At 42.5% G+C, this 22,562-nt stretch overlaps 2 protein-coding genes across 2 annotated transcripts; both read right to left on the bottom strand.

The window, feature by feature from the left end:
- Positions 1-1,804: 1,804 nt before the first annotated feature.
- cops8 (COP9 signalosome subunit 8) lies at positions 1,805-10,038 on the bottom strand. The gene is made up of 7 exons (XM_079170809.1): positions 9,928-10,038; positions 9,169-9,239; positions 8,694-8,742; positions 8,350-8,482; positions 3,399-3,506; positions 3,196-3,258; positions 1,805-2,296 (listed from the first exon to the last, which is right to left on the bottom strand). Exons 1-7 carry the CDS (start codon positions 10,018-10,020, stop codon positions 2,217-2,219), a joined length of 597 nt encoding a protein of 198 aa, XP_079026935.1. The 5' UTR covers positions 10,021-10,038; the 3' UTR covers positions 1,805-2,216.
- Positions 5,020-6,900, bottom strand: trim63b (tripartite motif containing 63b). Its single transcript, XM_079170808.1, has one exon. It carries the CDS (start codon positions 6,770-6,772, stop codon positions 5,708-5,710), a length of 1,065 nt encoding a protein of 354 aa, XP_079026934.1. The 5' UTR covers positions 6,773-6,900; the 3' UTR covers positions 5,020-5,707.
- Positions 10,039-22,562: the final 12,524 nt, after the last annotated feature.

Here is a 22,562-nt window from a genome sequence, read left to right as displayed (position 1 = left end):
CACACACACACACACACACACCTACACACACACTATGGCAAGCCATTTTGACATTTCATTGACCACACACCTATCTGTATTTAGAAATCAATAAGAGTATTTCTCCGAGTACAAAACGTATTCTCACCATATTTCAAGATATCTGCAACTTTGATTGTACTTAAGATACCTTTAAGTCCTTACAAAGTACAAGTGGCTGTTTTGATATTTAAAAGCTGGACTCTGATATTTCAGATGACTGTAATTTAATTCTCCTGGTCAAAAACAACATTTCAGATATGCACAACGTCATTCTCCCCAGGAGCAGTAACACCACTTTTATATACACAATTACATCTCTGGATGCATGAATTCTTGCTAAGAACTAAAAACCATTTCAGATATCTACAATCCCATTGTTGCTATTCATAACGTCAGCTGTGATGTGAGCCATTGTGGCATATTCTGAACAGATGCCCAAAATACATTTATGAAGATCTGCAAGTACATTATTACTAGTCATAATTGTAATTGTGCAAATCTGAAATTGCATAACAGAAATCAACAGAAACATTTGATCTGGTCACACATATCGGATAATCAACAGTTCATTTGGGAGAACTGGAGAGAGGATACCCTCCCTGCATGACCACACGGTAACTACCAACTTAGCATTATTAGCACCACGTTCTAACCAATAGGATTACAACTGATGTTCTTGTAATTACCACTGTGAAAATGCATTGAGGTTATCCATCTCAACACATGGAACATTTAGCTTCACACCATGTCGTGGGTCCAACACGTGTGTGTCTGCATGAGCATCGGTGAGCAGATTTAGTACCGTCGTGACGGAAACGGGACAATGATGAGGATCAGATAGCGTCTCTCGCTCTGACTTATAGGCGAGGTCAGTCTGAACCAGTAAGAAGCCTCCACTTCATCGCTGAAATTGCCTACAGGCCACGTTCAATGATCATTAAAAAACAGCAAACAACAGCAAAAGGAAGTTAAAGCCCCGGTTGTTACTAAAATAGACTTAAACAATTCCAGCGAGGAAGAAACCAAGAGCCAATTTTAAAAACAAAGCAAACCCTGCCACGAAACCAACGAGTTCCTCGCCACTACAAACATGGGAGGAATGGCTCTGATGTACACAATTTCACACTAAATCACGTCAAATGTCTGCCAATTTCAAGCTAGTGTAGGTCCATTAAGGATAAAGTAAATAAGTGCTAAAAAACATTAAAAAAAACACCAGCAGACATTCATTTGGTAGCATTGCTGAACAGACGGCAGCCAGATGTGCTCTAACAAAGCAAAGCGTCCATCACTCCATGGTCATTTAAGCTTTAGTAGACGAACGGAGCATTCATTCTACTATTTCATAATAACTTGTAATAATTGGCCTACTCTGAAGAAGTGATTTGAAATCTCCGCACTGACAGTAAAGCTGCTTTGCATGTCACAGTGGGTGGGTTCAGCCAGGCAACAGATTTGAAAGTTGGAGGACTGAGAGGTTTGTGTAATTCATACCATTCAACACATGTGGACCAACCAAAACAGCTTTGATCAGATTATTTGCACGTCAAGTTAACTGGTGGTCTAACGTGGCGGCGACCACAGCATTAATGGTTCTTCCTTATGTACGTGAATAGTTGATGCCGGGCCACAGAAAACGGCAAACTCATCTTCACGTGACAGCAGTAAAGCACCAAGCGGCAAATGTAATTAAATGTTCCACTTCCTCGATTGAGCCCAGTCTGCTCTCCGTAAAGACCGACCTGATACAGAACTAATACAAAATGAAAAACAGTAAATTAGAAACAGCAAAATATTTATTAACCAGTGAACATAAACTTCAAAATATGAGGTCTGAAGACTTCCTGACTAAATTTGTTGGCAACCTCCAAGTGCTAAAACATAGCAGCTTGTGTATTTCTATTGTATTGTAAGGGTCTGTTAGGTTCCTTCAAAACCAAGACCCACATCTATACATCAGGTGGGTTACAGAGAGCGAAAGACAACATTGTGTTCTGACATTTTCACCGTATGAATTAACAGGGGGAGCTAGACGAGTCATAAAGAAACAGGTCTTGGAGAAGAGCGTGCAGCAGTCATGCCAGATGATGGGTGTGTTTTTTTTGTACGTCTCCATCAGGGAGTGAGACCGGAGGTCTATCCACACCTGTACTCTCCCCCTGTTCCAGGCCAGAGGGAAAAAGAATGGCGAGTTATCAGTTCTCAAGAAAAGCCACGTAGTCGGTGAGTCTGGCCAACTGCTGCTCGTTTGGAACCAGTGAGACGGGGGGAGGATCTGTTGAGAGAGAGAGAGAGAGAGAGAGGGGAGGAGAGGTTGAGTCAGAGGGGATTCCCCATTGAGCCAAGTGCCATCCATCTTCTTCCATCTGCAACGCGTTCTAACTCAGACGTCAGGTCACAGGTCGAGTTAACCGCACTGTCACCACCGTTTAACAACACCACCTACGTGAGCCCGAGAGGCTTCCAGCCAGCAGATTGTTACAAGACTTAACTACTTTACATCTATCTCGACCAGAATGACTTCCTGTGTGTGAGATCCACTCTACAAACTAGTATTACCAAATTACCAAGCGCTATTTAGCCCCAATGGCGCTGTGGAGGGTGTGTGTGTGTGTGTGTGTGTGCGTGCGTGCGTGCGTGCGTGCGTGCGTGCGTGCGTGCGTGCGTGCGTGTGTGTGTGTGGGGGGGGGGGGGGGGGTAACAGACATGCGAGGATTAATGGTGAGTGAGGTAAGCGCGTTGAGCCGGACATGTGCGCGGCAGATGCTTCGGCGACTCGACCGTTTGCGTAAATCAGCAGGTTTATCTTGCGAGATAGATCCATGACTGTCTGAGCTTGAGGACAGGTGATGATGTGATAAAAAAAAGAAAAATATCACTTGACAAAATAAGTGAGTGGAGGAGGAGAAAAGAAAGGGAATGGATGAGGGAACCCTTCGGACATTAGACAGAGGAGACTTAGCAAATCAAACATTTCAAAGAGATTCTCGGAAAAGGGGAAAGACGTCACCCTCGTTTTTCATTGAGATTAAAATGTCTCTTAAATTCCTGCTCTCAACAGTTTTACGAGTGTCTGATAAAATGTCGGGGAAGAGAGGCAAAAAGTGTGGGTAACATAACATAACAGTGTGCTGACGACGGGTTACGGATTAAAAGAGCAATGCTGCCACCTACCTGGCTTTTTGGGCATCACCATCCTGGTAGCGGGGTCAGCCTGCCAGCCCTGGGTCACCACACCTACAGACGAAGATGGGAAAGAAGAACAATAGAAATACGATCAGCGAATGTCTGCTTTTATTACTGTAACATGTTTTGAACTAGGTTTACACGATGACAATAATATTTCCTGTGAGGAGGTTGTGTAAACTGAATCCTACCCTTCACTGCCTCTTCCACAGAGTATCCCACGAAGGCGGCGAAATCTTCTGCTGCGATGGAGGTGTACGCCTGGGCCACTAGACTGTACGCCCGCTGCCGCGTGCTCTCTGTGAGGGAATGCGTGAACCACGGGAGACGTTAATATCAGACGGGTACATGTGTGCCAAAACTGCTCTGGCTGTGTATTACAGTGCAACAACAACTTAGCGGTGAACTTGCACACACAAGTTTAACATGGTATTCAAAAGGGTCATGGTTCCCGTGAACAAAGTTGCAAATTAGCAACAACACAAGGGGGTTATAAACCATGAATTACAGTCAAGAGTGATACAAAGAGGGTTTGAAGCCAGGGGCATACTCTCTGTGAGTGTGTTTTGTGCAGATCTCAAGTGAATGCACCAGAGCTGCAGTTTTCACTACTTTCCCTGTTCTGGCAAATTTTCCCCATCTTAAAGTCTGCTTATGGTAATCCTGTGTGTTTGCATTCGTAGTTATGTAACCTTGGACTAGATAATGATGAATTTAGGAGCTAAAACAAATTGGGAAACTGGATTTTGTTATAATCAAGTATACTTAAAAATAGATCTGTTTAATGAGGCAGGCTTAAGATGAAGCGAGAGCGTTCCAGTATGCTGTGCAGTGCTCAACACTACGAAGCCCTGAAGCCTTTATCAACAGGCTCTGGCTTGAGCAGACACATTTATCTGGCCCGACGTGACATGCTGCTGTAGTTTGTGGAGATAACTTTTCAGAGTGGCAGGGCCTCACAGAACAACATACAGCAGCATGTATTCTCTGCTCCTGCAGCTATCACGTAAATGCCTCAGGGTTATAGCCTTTCAAGTGTTATAGCCTAGCAACGGTGTGTCTGTGTGTGTGTGTGTGTGTGTGTGTGTGTGTGTGTGTGTGTGTATACCAACAGTCTGTTGCAGCAGCTAGCGGCAGTAACAATAACAAGCGGGATGAGTAAAGACAGCTGGGAGTCGAAGGCTGGAGATTTTGTGAGGAGCACTTTCCCCATTCTGCTGTCCAAGGGGCTTCCTGTACTCCTGTTATTGTGCTTATCCAACAAAAGGCAGTGCTTGTATATCAATTGTGTTTGACGGTACCTTAGTTTGATTTTGTCATGTTTTTATGGTTGTAGATTAATATGTGCAGTCTGTATTTAGACACTTTAGTGATATTTTAATGGTGGGGCTCCAGAGAAAAGTGGATAAAATACTATTGTTTTGTCATTGCGGTGTCTCGTCATGATGACTGACTACAAAGGAAACTGACCCAGCTGACCCCCCCCCCCCCACACACACACACTCAGAATAAAACTCCCATCTGTTAAAAGTGAACCACATGTCAAACACCATAAAAGTGCTCCTGGTGTTGGAACAACTTTCTTGCACTCGTCTGGCTTTGTGTTAGAAGAGGAACGGAGGACAAGCGGGTCACCTCCGGGGGGCTTTTTGTAACACGGTCGCCCGGGAACGCATGTATTTTTACCGCGGCCTCTTGACCGTTGGGCGATGACTCGTGTGGCAACTGGACCGGCCTTTGCTGCTGAGCAAGACGTCCATGAGTGGGAGGATGGGAGCTTTATGGAGCAGAAACAGGACCTGTCCTGTCCGTCCCAGAGTCTATTCCAGGGCCGCTATCGTTTCTCACCTCTTATAAATAGCCCCCCACTTTTCACCAGCAAAGGCAAAGCAGACAGGACGTGGCAAGGGCTTTTATTTTTAAATGCAGCCTATTGCCAAGTAAAAGCAGCAGCAGTCTGGCAAACATTTTGGATGGAAGCACTCCAACCAAAATAATACTGAGTCTTCCTCTGTATGTTCCCTTAACTTAATTAAGCTTCATGTTTTAGTTGGCCAATAAAGCAAATGGGAGCTTAACTTCATGCAGCTTTATTTCACATTCCATTAGAGACAGGTTTGGTGATTACAGGCGGATCAGCTGATCACCAATTCAACACAAACTTGGACAAAGTGAGAGAAACACAAACGGCTATTTGCTTGAGCTACATATGAGGGAAATGACATGTAATCAATCTTCAGACGTTCTATTGTTACATTTATCAAAGTCATTTTCTCCATTGAACTGGCTTAGAAGTACAAAAGTATAAAAACAAGTTAAGAAAAGGTATGAATATAACATTGAAATTAAATATTGCACTGAAAGTATGGGCAAGCCATTATAGCCAACAGCCACTGTAACCTTGTATTTCTTTCAACATCAAACGCAGTCCCAGCCATCAACACAGAAAAACCTTCGAAAGCACGTATTACATTATAGTCCATAACCACTTCCATATTCACTATTCCTCTTCCTCCTCTTCTTCCTCCTCCTCCTCTTCTGCGTCCTCAAATTCATCATCATCACAAGCTCCGAAGTCCATTTTTGCCAGGACTGCCTCGACGTGCTCCGTCGACAAAGTGAAGTGGTCCATTTTCTCGAAGCCCGGCTCCGGCCTCTCTTCCCCCAGCGAGCCTTTCGCTGCGTCCTTGGTCTGCGTGATGAGGCCCTTGGAGGCCAGCAGAAACTGAGCGGCGCCGCCCTGCTCCAGGGCCCTCACGGCCGTGTCTGTGAGCTCCGAACTGGTCTGCAGCCGCTCGCCGTAACGCTGGGCCAGTGCCCGCAGAGCCGCCACCTTCTCGTCTTGCTCTTTGCCGATCTGCTCAAGCAGAACGGTCTTGCGCTCTTCCAGGACGGCGTACAGCAGGTCGAAGCGCTCGGCCAGCCCCTGCTTGGCAAGCTGAGCGTTTTCCTGGACGGCGCGGCAGGCATCTTCCATCTGGTTGAGCAGGGCCTGCAGGCGGCCGTTGCCGGCCACCAGGGTGTCGATGGCGTTGCTCAGTTCCCCCTTCTGGGCCTGGTAAACGTTTGCTAACGGTGACACCTCACAGTCCTTGTGCTGGCCGAACACTTTGCACATGGAGCAGGTGGGCACCTGACACGTCACGCAGTAGATGTTGATTTTCTCCTCCTCGTGCTCTTGGCACATCGGCTCTTTGGATTCCTTAGGCTTCAGGGTGGTTTCTGTGCCTCCGCCGCCGCCGCCGCCGCTGCCTTCTTGCTGCTGCTTGTAGAGGTCGATAATGTTTTCTACCAGCAGGTTTCGCTGGAGCCCGTGCACGCCATGGCGGTCAAGCACGACCTCAAAGCGGCAGGTAGGACAGCGAAAGACGCCGCCGGAGAAGCGGTACGGGTTGCGGGAGTCGTAGAGGTCGCTGGCACAGCTACGGCACAGGTTGTGTTGGCAGGGCAGGATGACCACGGGCTTGGTAAACATGTCCAGGCAGATGGGGCAGCTCAGCTGCTTCTCCAGGCTATCCATGGGGCTCGGGGGCCGACCCATAGACCCTGTCCTCTGAACGTCCATAATGGGAGAAGTCTCCAACTACACTTACTCCGGCAAGTTTTGTTATTTTAACACGAGAAAACCAAACGGTTTGTTTCAAAAAGTTAGCAGACACGCACTTATCCTTAGTGCGTGCTGTAACGTGTGAAATGCTGATATCTATTCTGACTGAGAGCTGGCAGCTCCGGCCTTTATACCGGACCCTCACAGCTGGTGACACCCGATCCCTTCCCACCAACCGGGGCGCACATTCCTGCCTGCTTGCTGTCTCGGGATCTTTTCACAGAAATGGCCCCCTCCTCCTCAGTGCCCCATGTGTCACTCGTCCTGGTAAGCACTGTGTCCCTTCTAACAGCGACAAGAGCGGTGGACTGAGCGGAGGCCACCGGGTTCCACGTGACCGGCTCAGAGGAGCCCCGGCCGAGCTCTGTCTAATAGGTAAACAAGTCGATGTCAACAGCCTCTGACCCCCGTGTTGTTTTGACCATTTCAACTCCTTTGATTTGTTGGACATTACAGCGCATGCTGTCTATATAAAAGGGTTTAGTCTGCAACTAGAAATGGAGTATCTTCATCAGTTTAGACATAATTGTCTAAATTTAAATTAACCACTGATGTTAATAAAAAAGAAAGTTGACGGCTTAGATGATTATGTCTATATTAAATCACAGATTTACTTGTTTTGTTAAATGTATGTTGAGGTTTTCTCATGTCTAAGACATCCCTTCAGCTCTAGTTATTTGATGCCTAGTTGGTGATATTTTAAAGCCTAACGTTTATGACCAATAAGACCAGTTGCTTGTAATGCAGTGGCTGTTTAGATATACAGCTAAATGTTATTTTTACACAAACATAGTCAATAGAAAGTGTTTACAGTTAACACCAATCGACTTGCTTTATCACATAAATCATTTCTTTAGAGGAGGATTTGCTGCCATGTTTAAAACTGCAACATTAAAAACTCAAAAAGTGTAAAATGTGTGCGAGTAGACTCAAACACTCTTAATCTCTCTCTCTCCCCCCCCCCCCCCCCCCCCACCGCAACAAGAAATTATTATCAATGGTTACCCAAGTGTCTTATGACATACCGCACGTCAGCATACATGGCAGATGAACAAGGAGTACGTAAACATGAGGGGGAGGCTATTCTTAAACTCTTGCACAAGGGAACCGTCACATGCTACGGATGGGGATGTTTGACAAAATGAGGCATTTGACGTAAGAACGTGTGAAATAACTGCGTTATCAAGAGAGATTATCGGAGTAAGTACGTGAGCAGGTTAACTTATTCAGAGTGTTGTGCTGTAACCTGAACTAGCCTTCATAATGCCGACAGGCCATACTGCTGGACATGAAAATGTGTTATAAACAAGTCAAACTCAGTCCCTTACATGTTATTTCCCCTGGGTTGCATCACAGCTAAAACAGTTGTCAGCTGGTGAACCCTGTTGATTTGAATTCTAAATCATGCATATATGATTCACTCCAGTTGCCCTACAGGGTATTTCCCCTACCGTTTACCCAGAGCCAAATGCGTAAAGCATATAAATATAACTTAGAAGTGTTTCAGTCATCTTAAAAGCAAAATGGAATGTTACCTCGGAGAGCCTCCATGACCGGGAGGATATTCTCTGACCATTGGAAGGCTGCGATGGTTGTGTAGACCCCTGGAAAGTCTCGCTGCCAAATGTGCTGGCCAACGGCCCAAATAGATGTCAATTCTGGGTTTGCCTGTATGCAACAAATGGAAAAGGCATTAGCATGCGCCACTTGACAAGGCAGGGGTTGTCATGCTACAGTCAAGTGCTGTCACACCCAAATACTTGTGTTGTGAATCAGAGTGGTGACATTTTAACAGCACCAAATCACATGGTGCATATGCAAGATGAGGCAGCTGAGGAGTTGTGATCAGCAATGTCGCCATATGTTTTATCATGCTCACCGATTTTATTGCTTGGGGGATCCGTTTCCAGAGATACCTGCCGTTATTCCTGTTGGAGCCACAGCAACAAGTTAGACCATGCACAGACTTACGCTGCAGGTGCAGGCAGCAATGCTAGAATAGAGTTAGCGGTGAGATAACGTAGCACAGCTTCAGCTACCTACTGCCGTTTGCCACACACAGATGCATTCTTTTTTTAATTATTTGTAAAGCCGTACGTGCTCTTCATGTGCTACAAAAAGTCAGAGCACAGAAAGCTGCGGAGGAAAACGGGAATCCTCACGGTTTACCAAGTCTTTTTGACATTAAAGATGCTTTGTAATTCTATGAAGAAGAACAAAAAAAATAGGCAAAATATGTCTATCAACAATTTGTAAGTAAATGAGTCCATGTCCCCACCCCTAATAATAAAAACAACCTGTGAAGAAAGAGAGAAACCCCCACCAGCTCCTGAAGAGACACAGAGTGGACTTACATGTCATTATGCAGTAAATAGAGCGACAGCAGCTGAGCGTACACTTGCGGTGTTGCAATGCCCCCTGGAGCCTGTTAACGAGAAATGCAGGTATGATATTAAAGATTGAAGATACATATCAGCAAACAAACTGTACATACTGTAAACAATCTATGATGTAAGATATATGGCAAAGATGACTCCCCAACAGACATTAGCTACGTACCGTTAGCTTCAGACTGCACCATCACTTACAGTCAGGTGTGTTATTACTTTGTGCTAACGTTGTAGCGTTGGTCTCTTGACTTACAATGTTTCTAGCTATATGTATCAAAGTAATTGGTCAGTCCCAAGGTACCTGACGCCACACAGTGAAACAAGCAATGGCTTTTATGTGATGGGAACCTGAATAAAGCAGTGCTGCTGTATTAGCTCTAGTTTACCAACACAACAAAGTCTCGCTATCTGAGGCTAGCTACCGAGCTAACGTTACCTACTACCTGCTAGTAGCAGAGGTTAAAGCAGAGTATCGCTAAGTCTAAAAAGTTACAATTCTTTTTTTTTTTCAATTATGAGCTAACTCGTAGCGTACGTTTTAATGCACCAGTGGCTGAAAGTATAATACGCGTTAAAGTAACGTTAGTGACAACAGACTAGCTTCTTAGCCATAACGTTAGCCAAAGCTGGTCGTGAGCTAACGCTAACTGTCGTATCACTACCAAGCCTCCAAGAAAGCGTCGTTGGCACAACTCAGAATGAATTTCGCGATCCAGTGCTTACCTCGAGCTCTTGAGCTTCACACTGCTCTAATAATTTATCATAATTCTCCTCCATAATCACAGCAGTAGGCATGTTGATGCCGTGCTGTTGCATCGGGAACTTCTTCTGCTGTAGAACTGCAGTAGATTAGCAGCACGCCGGCGGTGCTGCTGCCCTCAGCTGGAGGAAACACAAACGACACAATCCTTGTTACACATCACCTCTTACAGCATTTCAAATCAATCCAGGACTCCATTATGCCACAGTGCAACGCAACACAACTGCAATGACATCCCATTAAAATTAAATTAAATTAATCAAGCAGACGTGGATGTCCACCAAATAAACAAATAGGAAAAAAGGAGGAAAGGAAGAAAAACATGTAGGTAGAAAGAAAAAAGAAATCCTGTACAGAAATTGATTTAGATGTTTTGTATAAAATAAAGCCTGCATTCATCAAATCTATTTATTGCACAATGCTTCCCGACCCGTTGGGTTTTTGTTCTCCTTCTTTTTTCCCCCTTTTTTTCAAACCCAAAGTTTCACCTTGTTCCAGTGAGCATGTTTCAGCAGAGCAGGAAACAACAACCTACACACCTGACTGGACGTAATCAGAACATTTCCATACTAAAAAGAGTCTTTTAACTCCAAGGTCCTGGTTGATGTCACTCACTGTGCATAAACCCCACCACAACAGTGACAATCCTCCTTTTCTTTGACCACAAATATGAAAATCACCACAACTGCATCTTATCAAACCTCTCCAATCAAATCATACACACAACGAGCCTGATTGACGATGAAGTCAAAATGAGAAAAAAGGTAGAAAGGCAATGATCTGGACCTTGAGTGAAAAGCATGTTGTGGACTCTGAGAGGGTCCAGTCCCTCTCAGAATAATCTGTAGGTTTAGATTTATTTTTTGTCATTTCTAACCAGGGATTTAGAGAAAATGTTGTGTAGCTAATTGTTTCATTTGAATAAATTAAAACATTTTAAGAATTCAGTCTGGTCTCAGTGAACTCGGCAGTGCTGAGACAGACCGCCTTTCTCCCTAAATTCACTAATGATCCTCTTTGCCAGGGATTTCTGTATTCCAATCCCTTTTGATCTCCATCGTCTTTGATGCTGTTGACTGCATACATTTCTTCCTCCACTTCGGAAAAAATGGCTTGGGATCACAGGCAGAACTATAATGCACTTCCACTATTCTGCCGTTTCTTGTTGTTGTTGTTGTTGTTGTCGGCGGAGGGTGCATTCATCTTCCCTGCTGTTCTTAGCTTTGGGTATAGACAGCTTTAGGAGCGAGATTTTCTATACATTTCTTCCGTTTTCTTTTGTTTTAATGGAAGAAAATGTGGCAGTTTTATTTCACTTTTCAAGACTTTGAAGTCCGCTGTAGCCTCACTTCAAACGTCTCTTCCAATTTTCTATTCTCTTTGTATTTAAAATGTATTTAACCAGGAAATGCCTCATTGAGATGAAACATCTCCTTTAGAAGAGTCTCCTGGCTGAGACAGCAGCAGCCCATTAAACACACTTACAGACATACAACAATAATGTTACACCTGCTGTTTGAGACGTCTTTGATATTCACATCTCTTTTACGACGCTTCAATTCAAAGACTTGTGCCACACTGTTTCCCCCAGGTCACAACTAAGATGTTTGTTTTTGTCTTTGATGGAGACCGTGCACGCAGTCAGCCATTGTTTTCATTCACAACGTATTTAAACCCCAAGGGCAGCAATAGAAAAGATGTTAAATTAGCAAATGTCCAAACCAAATAACATGAACAATAGATTTCCGCAGTCGGTGTAAAAGCAATACATACAAATGATTTGCAATGTCCCAGTTAAAATGGCTTTAAATTCATCTTGTGTAACTTTAATATAATGCACATTATGTCACCAGCAGAATGCTCACTTTGTTGACTTGGTAATGTGTGAGTATCAAATGTTTTCTCACAACTTTTACAGCCTGGTGATGTAGACATGCTGGCCAAACTGACGTGACCTCCATTACCTCATCTTTTTGTCCCAGACAGAGGAACAAACAATGACGAAGATTTCTAAAGGACACGAACGATTGTTGTTCACATTCACTCAACATTGCAGTCACTTTTCCAGGATGCTGTGAGGAAAAACGCTGGCTAACGCACAAGTATCTCATCACCTAATATGAAAGTAACCCCGCTGATTTTCATGAGAAAAGACACGTCGATAAGTGAGGACTGAACTGAGGAGTGATTGTTCTCTCAGACATCAGCAGACAGCAAATTGCCTTCAAGGTACAGTCTCAACAGCTCATAAGTAGAATAACAATGTGTACATAATATATATGTATACATATATATATATATATATATATACACACACACACAGATAACATAAAATGTCAATTTATTGTACAAAAATATGAATAATTGAACTTTAAGAACACGTTGATAATGAACCCAATACTCAGACTGAAGCATTGCAGACATTTTAACTTTCAAAGTGGCCGCATAGTGAAGTATTGTGCTGTCAGATCGTCTTTCTGGGATCAGTTCCTCAAGCAGCCTTTTCATAAGCACTGCTTATTATATGAATTATGTATACATTAATAACCATTCTGGGTTAACAAAACAAACTGACACCATAACATCCGTGGCAGGTGCTGAACAATACTTTGTCAGAGGCTCCTTTAATGTACAACTGAGTCGAGCACCAACAGCTCATTGGTTGATTATTTTATTCCAGAATTGTGCAAATTAAAGGTATAACAAATCTCATTAAATCAAGTTTCAGTCTTTTCTTGGTCTCATATATATTATCCAAAGAACATTGCGTCTGTATCCATGTCCATGAAGACTTTAGAACTACTGTACCGTATTAGTACATTCAGCTCCAGATGCATGCTGGTCAGGTGTGTAAACCGAGAGTTCGGTCTCCACTCCAAGTACTAGTTCTCTCCAACCTTTCCTCAATCCAAGTGACTGAAAACTACGTCCTGGCTATTTCCACGACAACACAAAAAGCCTCAAGCTTTGGCACTGCAAAGCTACAACGTTTAGATTTAGGGACCCTAAAGCTGACAGATTTAGGTTACAAGGCATCTTTGCAAATTGCTGGTATTTAGAATAAACCCTGGCCTCTCATGCATACACATGTCCTATCAGAAACCCTCACTGGTGACGGAGGGACTCCATTGTAAATGAAATTGGAGCGGAATAGTGCATGATTCTGCAATGACTAAAATTACCACTTGTGAGCAGCATTGCTCAGTTTTGTGTTTTTCACAAGGCACTGCAGTTCCTAGATCGTCCTGTGTGTCAGAGATCTGACTGATGCCTCTTCAGGATTACAATATGCAGCAATTAAGGTGCAGGTTTCTGATCTGCTGCCATGTTATAAACCAGATCGATCAGTCTGGCTTGACATTTTCATATCTTGTCTTTTCCTTCTATTATTTGTATTCTGCTCATTCAGTTTAATACATTTTAATCTTTTTATTTTTAAATTCTATTGATTTGGTTCTTTTCCTTCAGGCACAGTGGACTCTTGCAAATGCCAGAATGAGCACTACAAGGAGGCAGAGGAACCAGGTTTTCCTCAGGGTACCTGTCTCATGTACTAGTGACAGACAGTTTAATCAAATATGACAACAACTTCTTTTTATATAATGTACCAAGTGCAGCTTTAAGTTTTCTTTTATATCTTGTCTTAATGATGTTTTGTCTCATTTTGAAATGCCTTGATGTTGAAAGGTGCTGAATATATTGAATATCTTCCAATATTGTCTACTATATTGACAATAAAGCAATCGAGTCCTATGTTTCCTTATCCGTCTTTTCTTTGAAAAATGTCAGCTGTCTATAGGATGGATCCGTGCATGTACGACAAACCCAGACCGTTGTTATCCAAGACAACACCTTGATGCTCTTGTCATATCCGCAATAATTCAAGCACCTCGAGTCCCTGTTGTGATATAGGCTAATGGAGGAGATCAGAGGAATGCAAAGTAGTGGTGTAACAATTGAAAAACCCTGAAACAGAATCCCGATAGACGCATGAATGAATCAAACATTACCACAAGAAAAAACGTCTTCCGTCTCTGAAGAGTGGGTTTTCAAAATGGCAAACTAGTCACGGCCAGCTGCTGAAAATATACAATAGATGGGCTAATCATAATTTTATGAACAGCCTTTCATGGGAGACAGCCTTCGATGTTCTTCAAGGATGTTTGGTTTAAGTGCTGCTCTCACGGTAGTGATAGAGATGACAGAATAGAGCCATTGCTACTGTGGAGAATTTAAGAATTAAAAGCATTATTTAGTAGAATTTATAGCACCCCTAGTGGTGAATGAAATTGTCACAATGATGAGAATGTAAATTATGTTAAGAGTCACAATATATTTACTTATGGAATGTAATATAGGTTTACAGGATGTTTACTTATAGAAGATATTATATGTTTGCAATAAGTTTACTTGTAGGAGTCTTTTAACATAATCATTGGAAGTGTTGAACCAAAGTACAGTCACATCGTTATGGGGGTTCTGAGCCATGAGGCAGAGACATCAAAGGGGACACAGAGGTGCTGGACAAATGGCCAAGGAAGGAGGAGGAGAACCGGAGACAACTGAAGGGAAGCAGACGGCCATAAAACAGAGAGCACTCCTGGGTAAGACCATGCGGTCCCAGGTCAGAGGTGATGTCACAAGGGGTCCAGCCATTGAGATGAGCAGTGGATCGATGAAGGAGGCGTCAGAGCGATTGGAAGCCAATCACTGACCCCCAGAAGACGGCCTTTGTGTTTTGCGACAGCGTGGGACACTTTCCGACCATCAAAGGACATAAAAGGACTGTTTGCGAGGACGTGCGCCGGGCCATGGTAGTTCGCTTTGCAGGATCCGACTTGGTCGGGCCTGTGAGGGGAGTTGCACGTGGTCTCTGCTCTCGAGATGCATACTATCGATAGTGTATTATAGGTTGTAATTGTCATCATCAGTTTACAGTCGTCATTGTTTAATTAAATACTGTTTTGAATTTGGACCGGATCGAGTTACTTTATGATGCGCCTGCGCAGAAAGAAGTAAACACAGCAGCGGCCTTGCGCTTCCTCCACCAGTTTCAGCCTCAACACTACAGAATAATAACAAACAACATTTCTTATATAGAGATTTTATTTCCTCAGCTTCTTTGCTGTAAATGTAAATGTGAATAAACCTCAGTCTGCGGGATCAATGGAATTCGTAATGACTTTAGGTGTTCCCAATTCTTTAGATAAAATGCTCCTCTCCAGTCTCTCCCCACTGGGAGATTAGAGCACTGTCGCAGTTTACTTTACATCTGTGTGTGCTTTAGAGAGGGAGAATGAGAGAACTGTTCATTAACAACCAACCAAATGTTCAAATGTGAAGAGGCCATGTCCACACTACTCCGTTTCCATTTGGAAACGCATATGTTTTGCTACGTTTACACTGAGCGTCCACACTACGCCGGCGTTATCGAGCACCGAAGACGGATACGTTTGAAAACTCCGGGTTATGTTTTCTTGTGGACGGTCGTAAACAGATATGTTTAGAAACGATGACGCCCACACCCGCGTTCGCTACTTGATTGGTTCTTAGCAGTCATGACGTGTCCTTCCCTGATTCGTCACATTCCTATCACGTGACCCTCAAGCTCACAAACAACAGCATTGATTACCGATCGACTACCAGGTTAATTCAACACGGACAACTGATTACAGGCGATGCTGACCTTTTTTGACCTTTTTTTTCTTTTCTAACAGCTGTTGTCCTGTTAAAGTCTGCATTATTGTCTGCAGCTGTTGTTGGAGCGATTAGCGAGCTTTTTTAACTAAGCAAACCAATCTACTTCCTGTTTCAATCGACACCCACGCGCATGCCCAGTGTACATGAATAGTCACGTGATATTTGTTTTCAGGCGTTTTCGTCTGGACGGAGATCAATTCGAAAACGATGCTGAAACGCCGTGTGGACGGCGTTTTCGTTTTAAAACGTAATAGTATGGATGTAGCCTAAGGCACTAAATAAGAAATAATGTTGAGTGAATATTTGCTCACTATTTTCTTTTGTGCTGATCTGATCTGTGATCTGATCCAGGACTCTGATCTGTGATCTGATCCGAACCGTGAGTTTTATGATCCGTTTCACCACTACCATTCAATACAACCTAAGTGTAAAATTACATCTGAACACATTTAGCACCCATAACAAACAGTAGCTGGTTATTGTGTCTCCCCTTATGTCTCTTGACCTCGCCAGTTCATTTAGGACAAATTGAGACAGAACACAACAAGGACACTTTTCCATGTAATCCATCTCTCATCACTTAAACCAGAAACAGACCACCTCATTTTCATTCTCTCTCCCACATGGTAGAGTGTGAACATTTATGTCCATCCATTGACTTTCCAACCAAATAGCTGGGGAAGCTTAGGTTTGGAAGCTGTGTAAACAGATTTTATTTATTCATCCAATTGCGTTGGGACTACTTCTGCTCCCTTTAACTCATTCAACTGTAACATTTCCACAGCTGTATAAATCAGACTGAAGGTCCCAGCAGAGAATGACGCCGCTCCATGTTCAAAACAAAGCCAGACATTTGTTTGTGTAAAATCAGTTCAAACAGTCTTTGCGTACACCACCAGAGTCGTCTCAATCATACTTGTATTAGCTTATATGTAGCTGGTGCTCCCTGTGGATGGTTTAAGGTTTCCACTCCATCTGTTCCTCTTTTCCGTGTTGGAAGATGATTTCTCAGCCAATACCTGCTGGGTTTGCAGAATGAAAGGATAGAAGAGAGACAATAGAGAAGGGAGGGAGGGTAAACAGGAGTACAGATACACCAGCCACCTGATGAACATGATTCTGTTTCATTATTTTTGTTGTTCATTACAATGGGAAAAAAATGTTCTTCCTTTGTTTGCATGCATTATACTGCTATCATTACCACAAGTCCACCTCGTCTTTAGTGATATCAGGTCTCTACATTTTTACAAAATAGCTAAATATTGTATTTATAAAAAAAATAGAATATCATCTGTCATCTCTTTATCAATGCCGTCACCTACTTTTGCCTTATGGTGAATAATTACATTCCTTTCTATTCCTCGGCAGCCTGGGCCCTATTCCTCGTACGTGGCTAACTGAGTTAGCCGGGTGAGGCTTTTCGGTTCCTCGAAGCAAGTTTGGAAAAATCACCATAGCAACACATCCATAAACCTGAACCTGCTCCAGAGCAGGCTTGAGCTAGATCCGCTGGATAAGCTGCCACTCCCCCGGGGAAAAGTGTCAGCTCCCTTCCTCAGAGATCCATCGATGAGGAAGAGATATTAGTCAGATTAGCGTTTTATAGGGAGAGAGTTCTTCGAGATCGCCAAGATCCGTTATCACATCATGATGACTTCCTGTACGAGCGCTATCGATTCTGCCGACAAGGAATCATTTATTTAAAGACCTTCTCGAGCCGTACATTGAACACCACACGCCATCTACTGTCTCACGGACTGTATCACAGCCTCGCGCTTTTTTGCGAGTGGTTCATGTTTGTACAGTGTCGGTGATGCGGAGAACATCGGGAAAGCCGCTGCGTGTTGTTCATAAAGTTTATTTGGCGATTAAGAAACGTATGGATGTGTTCATTACATTACCATGGAACAACATGTTGTATTGACTCACCATTCTGAATAATGTTTTTGTGCTTAGTGTTTACTTGCTCCCGTGTCCTCTTGATGGCTGGTTGAACTACATGATGGTTGAAAGCACTCATAATGATATGACAGTATTATTAGTACACCATAGATATCATTGTTGTAGAACATGATGAAGGTGGACTCATGATACGAATAGAGAGAATTACACACAATTTATTTTTACTGCTTATTATGAATAATACACACATATTGATCCGCCCATACACAGATTCACACACACATATTCAAACTCCTAGTTCTATATGTAATCTACACATACATGTACACACACACACACATATATAGTACGTGATACATACGTGCATACAGTACATATATCCTCATCAGCATCTATTCATTGGTATCAGTTAGATTCTCTTTGGGCTTGTTTTTATCTACTTATAATATATATATATAATATAATATATAATAATATAATTATTTTCGCTATCGATCTCATTGGATGATGCATTCCATTAAGCCTACTGCCAGCAGCACATTTAAAGAAATATCATCTGATTGATTGGGGTGATGAGGCACTTAAAATTAACCTGTACATTTTCCCAACACTTGCGCATTTAATGACGTCTGCGATATTTTGCCATGCTTCTCGTCGCCCTCGCAGCGTTAGATTTCGCCATGATTATGGTCTTGAATTCCTCATATGCGTTCATGATCATCTCCTGCTCGTCAGCGGAGTAAAAAGAGGCTCTTTCTTTGAGTTTATTTGCCGTTGTACTGTTAGAAAATCATGGTTTCGGTGATCGACGCTTCCCCCTTTTGAAGTAGGACGGACACGCGCAACGATCCTGATGACTGACGTCTGGTTCGAATTAACGAGACTGTTTGAGCGCGGATCAGCCTTTGAGGAACCGAGATAGCCTGATGTCAATCATCGAGTTAATTTAAGCTGGATAATAGGACATTTGATCGACTTAGTTCAACCACGTACGAGGAATAGGGCCCTGGTCTCCTGAAAATGATCTCGCCAAACAACAAAATTGCATCGTCAATTAATTTTTGAGGAAAACCTATTTTCTCCTGGTTTACATTTGTTTTTTTTACGTCTCACAAATACAATTCTAATCATTGTATGAGGAAGTCATCGTTGACTTATTCTCTCAAAATAATTTGATTACATTTGTGTTTCAATCTACAATGTTAACCACGTGTTTAAAACTGTGATGATAACGCTGGAGATAATACTGGTTGCTTAAAAATGTTTATTTTCTTAAAATGTCCTTAAGCTGTTGACAGTTTGACCTATTCCACTATTTATCCAGGTCTGGATTGTGGTGGCTGCAGCTTTAGACGCATTGTAGGCTGTACTGTGCTTTTTCATTCATGGAAATGGTACCTTGTTAAACCACACAGAGGTTGTGGGGAGGAGGCTGCAGTGGATGGTATGCATCCTGCCCTCCAGGTGTGGTTAGCTTTGGGCACCTTGAGCTAAAGGTTTGGGAAATACTGTGATTGAAGTCCAATATTAAGTAAACACTTTGCTTTTATAAATTACATGCTGCAATAGCATCAATTACATCAGAACTGAGTATTTCTTCATGGAAAGAAGAGCAAAGAACAAAACTGAAGGCTTTTCTGGATTTCAAATACTTTTGAACTCTTTAACAGTTTCCAACAACGGCTTCTCACATGGTTCTGTGAAACAAACCATCTTTCGAGTGAACGTTTTGCTGATATGTTCAGAATTTAAATTTGCAACTAAATATGTAAGTTGAAAAAAATGTCTTTGTTACACTGATAAAAAAAACTGTCAATCTAACACAAAATATTACCCTTACAGGAGCTCTACAATACTTTAATTTAGGGCAGCAACCTTTTCCAACCTGATGCGTTAGTCTTGAAGTTAGCGTTAAACTCTTCATTCTTACTGCTCAAGAACTATGCAGAGTTTTCCTGGCTCTGTCATGAATTAGATCCAACATGACGCTCACTTCAGCACAACCACATATCATATTGTATCTTGGCACAATCCCAAACCCCTTTGATCCTCCAGTTTGTCATGTTCTCTCGCCAAGACCGACACATATTCAAGCTCTTTCTACGGGGGCGAAATTCACAGATGGTAGGCGTGCGCATGTCAAGATCTTTCTGATAGGAATACATGCAATATTTATTAAAAATAAATTCTACTGTGTGTGTGTGGTGAATGCTGTGTGCCAGGGTGACAAAATGAAGCACGTTTGATGTGTAATTGCCCCTTGAATTGCTCCAGTTGTTAGACAAACACACCTACATGCAAAACATCTGACAACTTGAACGTATGGTGAATGTATGCTGGGATACCGAGGACCAAAGCGACAGGTGTTATTCACTAATGCTGATATCAATATTAAAGTCTATTGATTTTAGGGCTGTGCTGAATGTATTTGTGTTTGTTTTTTACATCTGAAGCTGTTATTTAGGTTTTCAAATAAATATTTCACTGTCTGTCATCATATTTACTAATAATTCAAATGTCAATGTTATGAATGCAGCTTCGATACAGCCCTAACTGATCAGGGAGAGCAGATGACGAGTAACATGAAGGCATGAGTATTTACAGTAACCTGTATAAGGGAACACATATATTTTAAGTTAAAACTGAGTATTTGGTGTTTTTCTCACTGAAAACAAATCCAGTGACAGACCAGTTGTGTTAGTCTGTCTCCCAATACTTACTTCCCAGACGCAAGCCCATTAGCTCTTTGCTAAAATGTTCATGTCAGTTATTTCCTAAAACAGATGATCATCAAAGGTAACAGGTGGTGATCATTCATTTGTTGGGGCTTACTTCCAGTATGTATTTCTGACAGCAGAACTGTGTTATGATTTGATTCACCTGGATTTCCGTTGGTATGACCGTGAAGTGTGAGACCATTAGGTAACACTTTGGTTCCAGCTTCATATGTCACGTGATAACGAACTATTTCCATGACAACTGGGCAACTACATTCGCTGAGAAAGGTCACAGGATGTGGTTGAAAGCTTCGGAGACACCAAGTAAGAGGGCCTTGTGTTGAAGCTGCTGTCTGCAAGGTCCAGAATGAGGCTCTGCAGTGGTACTGAAGGAAGGAAGGCAAGGCAAGTTCATTTGTACAGCACATTTCAACAACAAGGCAATTCAAAGTGCTTCACACAAAAGCATTAAAAGCATCAAAACATAAGGCAAAAGAAACAGGAACATGTCAGCCAGTGCAACGCTGTGGCTCAACAATGGAGCTCTATGGCACAGAGGAATGAGATTCACCAGGCTTGGGATGCAGACACAATACTTGTTAGTATCTTACATTCATTGTTGGTTTTAGTCTTCTTCAAGATATTTGACGAAAATATAGAAAAATATCAACCAGTCATGTCCTATAGGTTAAATGTGTCGTCATGCTATCCATGGGCATCCTGTGGCCTGTACAGCAGCAGAGATACGATGATGATGCCCTCTCTGTGGGGAGCTAATGCACCTGTACTTCACCCCCTTAGCCTGTGGCTCAGCACCCTGCTGTGCTTCCTGTTCCACTGATCCAGCCCCATCATCAGCCAGCAACGACCACACTGAAGAAAGACAGCTCTGCAAACTCTGCTGCTTTGATTTGTCTCATTTATTGTTCTTGAATTTCCCGTTGTTTCTTATTATTACAGAATCGGAGCTGATGCATTCTTTGGTGACCTCCATTTGTAAGTGGCTTCTGATAACAGTACCGACCATGTTAATAGACAACGATACACATACCTGTTTACATTGCCATCCTGCTGGCTATACGGTAAATTATGTTCACATAGTGGCCTGGGCTATGAGCTGTGCACAATGAAATAGTTTGAGCTCAGGAGCAGTCAGTGCTCATTGAATTAATTGAATTGAGCGTGCAGATAAAAAAAAGAAGAAGAAATAAAACTATTTTTTAACAAATGAAGCTAACTGAATATATATTTTATTGAAATATTTACTCTACAAAATGTAATAAACGTATTCGGTTAACAGTTCTGTTTCCACATGTCTTTACTGTTTATTCTATGGAGAACAGTCACTGTGTTATGCAATCATCCATCAATACCCTCGGTACAACAACAACAACTCCGGTTGCAAATGCAACCTATAGCACACACAGGTAGGCTACAGCGAGGGCACCTCTCCGCCAGGTTTCCCCTCAACCCTTTGCGCTCTCAATGGCTGAAGCTCCCCGACAGAAGACATACAGATTCAGATAATTAGCATGCCAGATATCTGGAAGCTGTGAGGGTGACCACAAGCTGAGTTCACTCTGTCATGGAGTGGGAGGGTGTATGGGCCAATTGGAATTGGGCCGAAGAGTCAAAGTCATCCAGTACAGGCAGTTGAGCGTGGTCCAGAATCTAGAATATATTGTTCTCATACAGGGACATAAATGACTGGGTTCTTGTAAGAGGTACATGAAAACACACTTAGTCTTAGCATTAGACAGAACACATATATATATGTATTTATTTTGCATACTAAAAGATGCATTAACATGTTTACAGTGATGTATCTGTGCGTATCGTGTCCCGCCCTCCCGGTTCCCCTGACACACATACACACACAAACAAACACACAAACACATTATTTGTGAAGCTTTCAGATCTCACAGGAGGCTGGTCATGCGTTTCCTGATAAAATGTGATAGTGACCTGAAAATTGGACAGAGGAGACATGCACAGACGCAGAAAAACACACAGTGGCAACTGCAAGTGTGTGTGTGTGTCTATTTATTCATCCTAAAACGAATTCTAACAATAAAAGAGAGCTGAGACTATAAAACTGCCTTCTGGGTCTACGCTACAACTCAATTCAAGTTTGGTAGAGTTTTTACACACATACTGCAATACAATGAGTACTGAACACTAAATAAAAGCAGCTGCTGGTTATGTACCTTTGATTGGCACAGACTGATTCAGTATTGACTGACTCATTATAATGTAACGATCTTAAGGCCAACAAAAAA

The sequence above is a fragment of the Pholis gunnellus genome (assembly GCF_910591455.1).
Source record: "Pholis gunnellus genome assembly, chromosome: 12".
Taxonomy (NCBI): Eukaryota; Metazoa; Chordata; class Actinopteri; order Perciformes; family Pholidae; genus Pholis; species Pholis gunnellus.
Note: the sequence above shows the minus strand (reverse complement) of the source record. Positions and strands in the feature narration are given on the sequence as shown.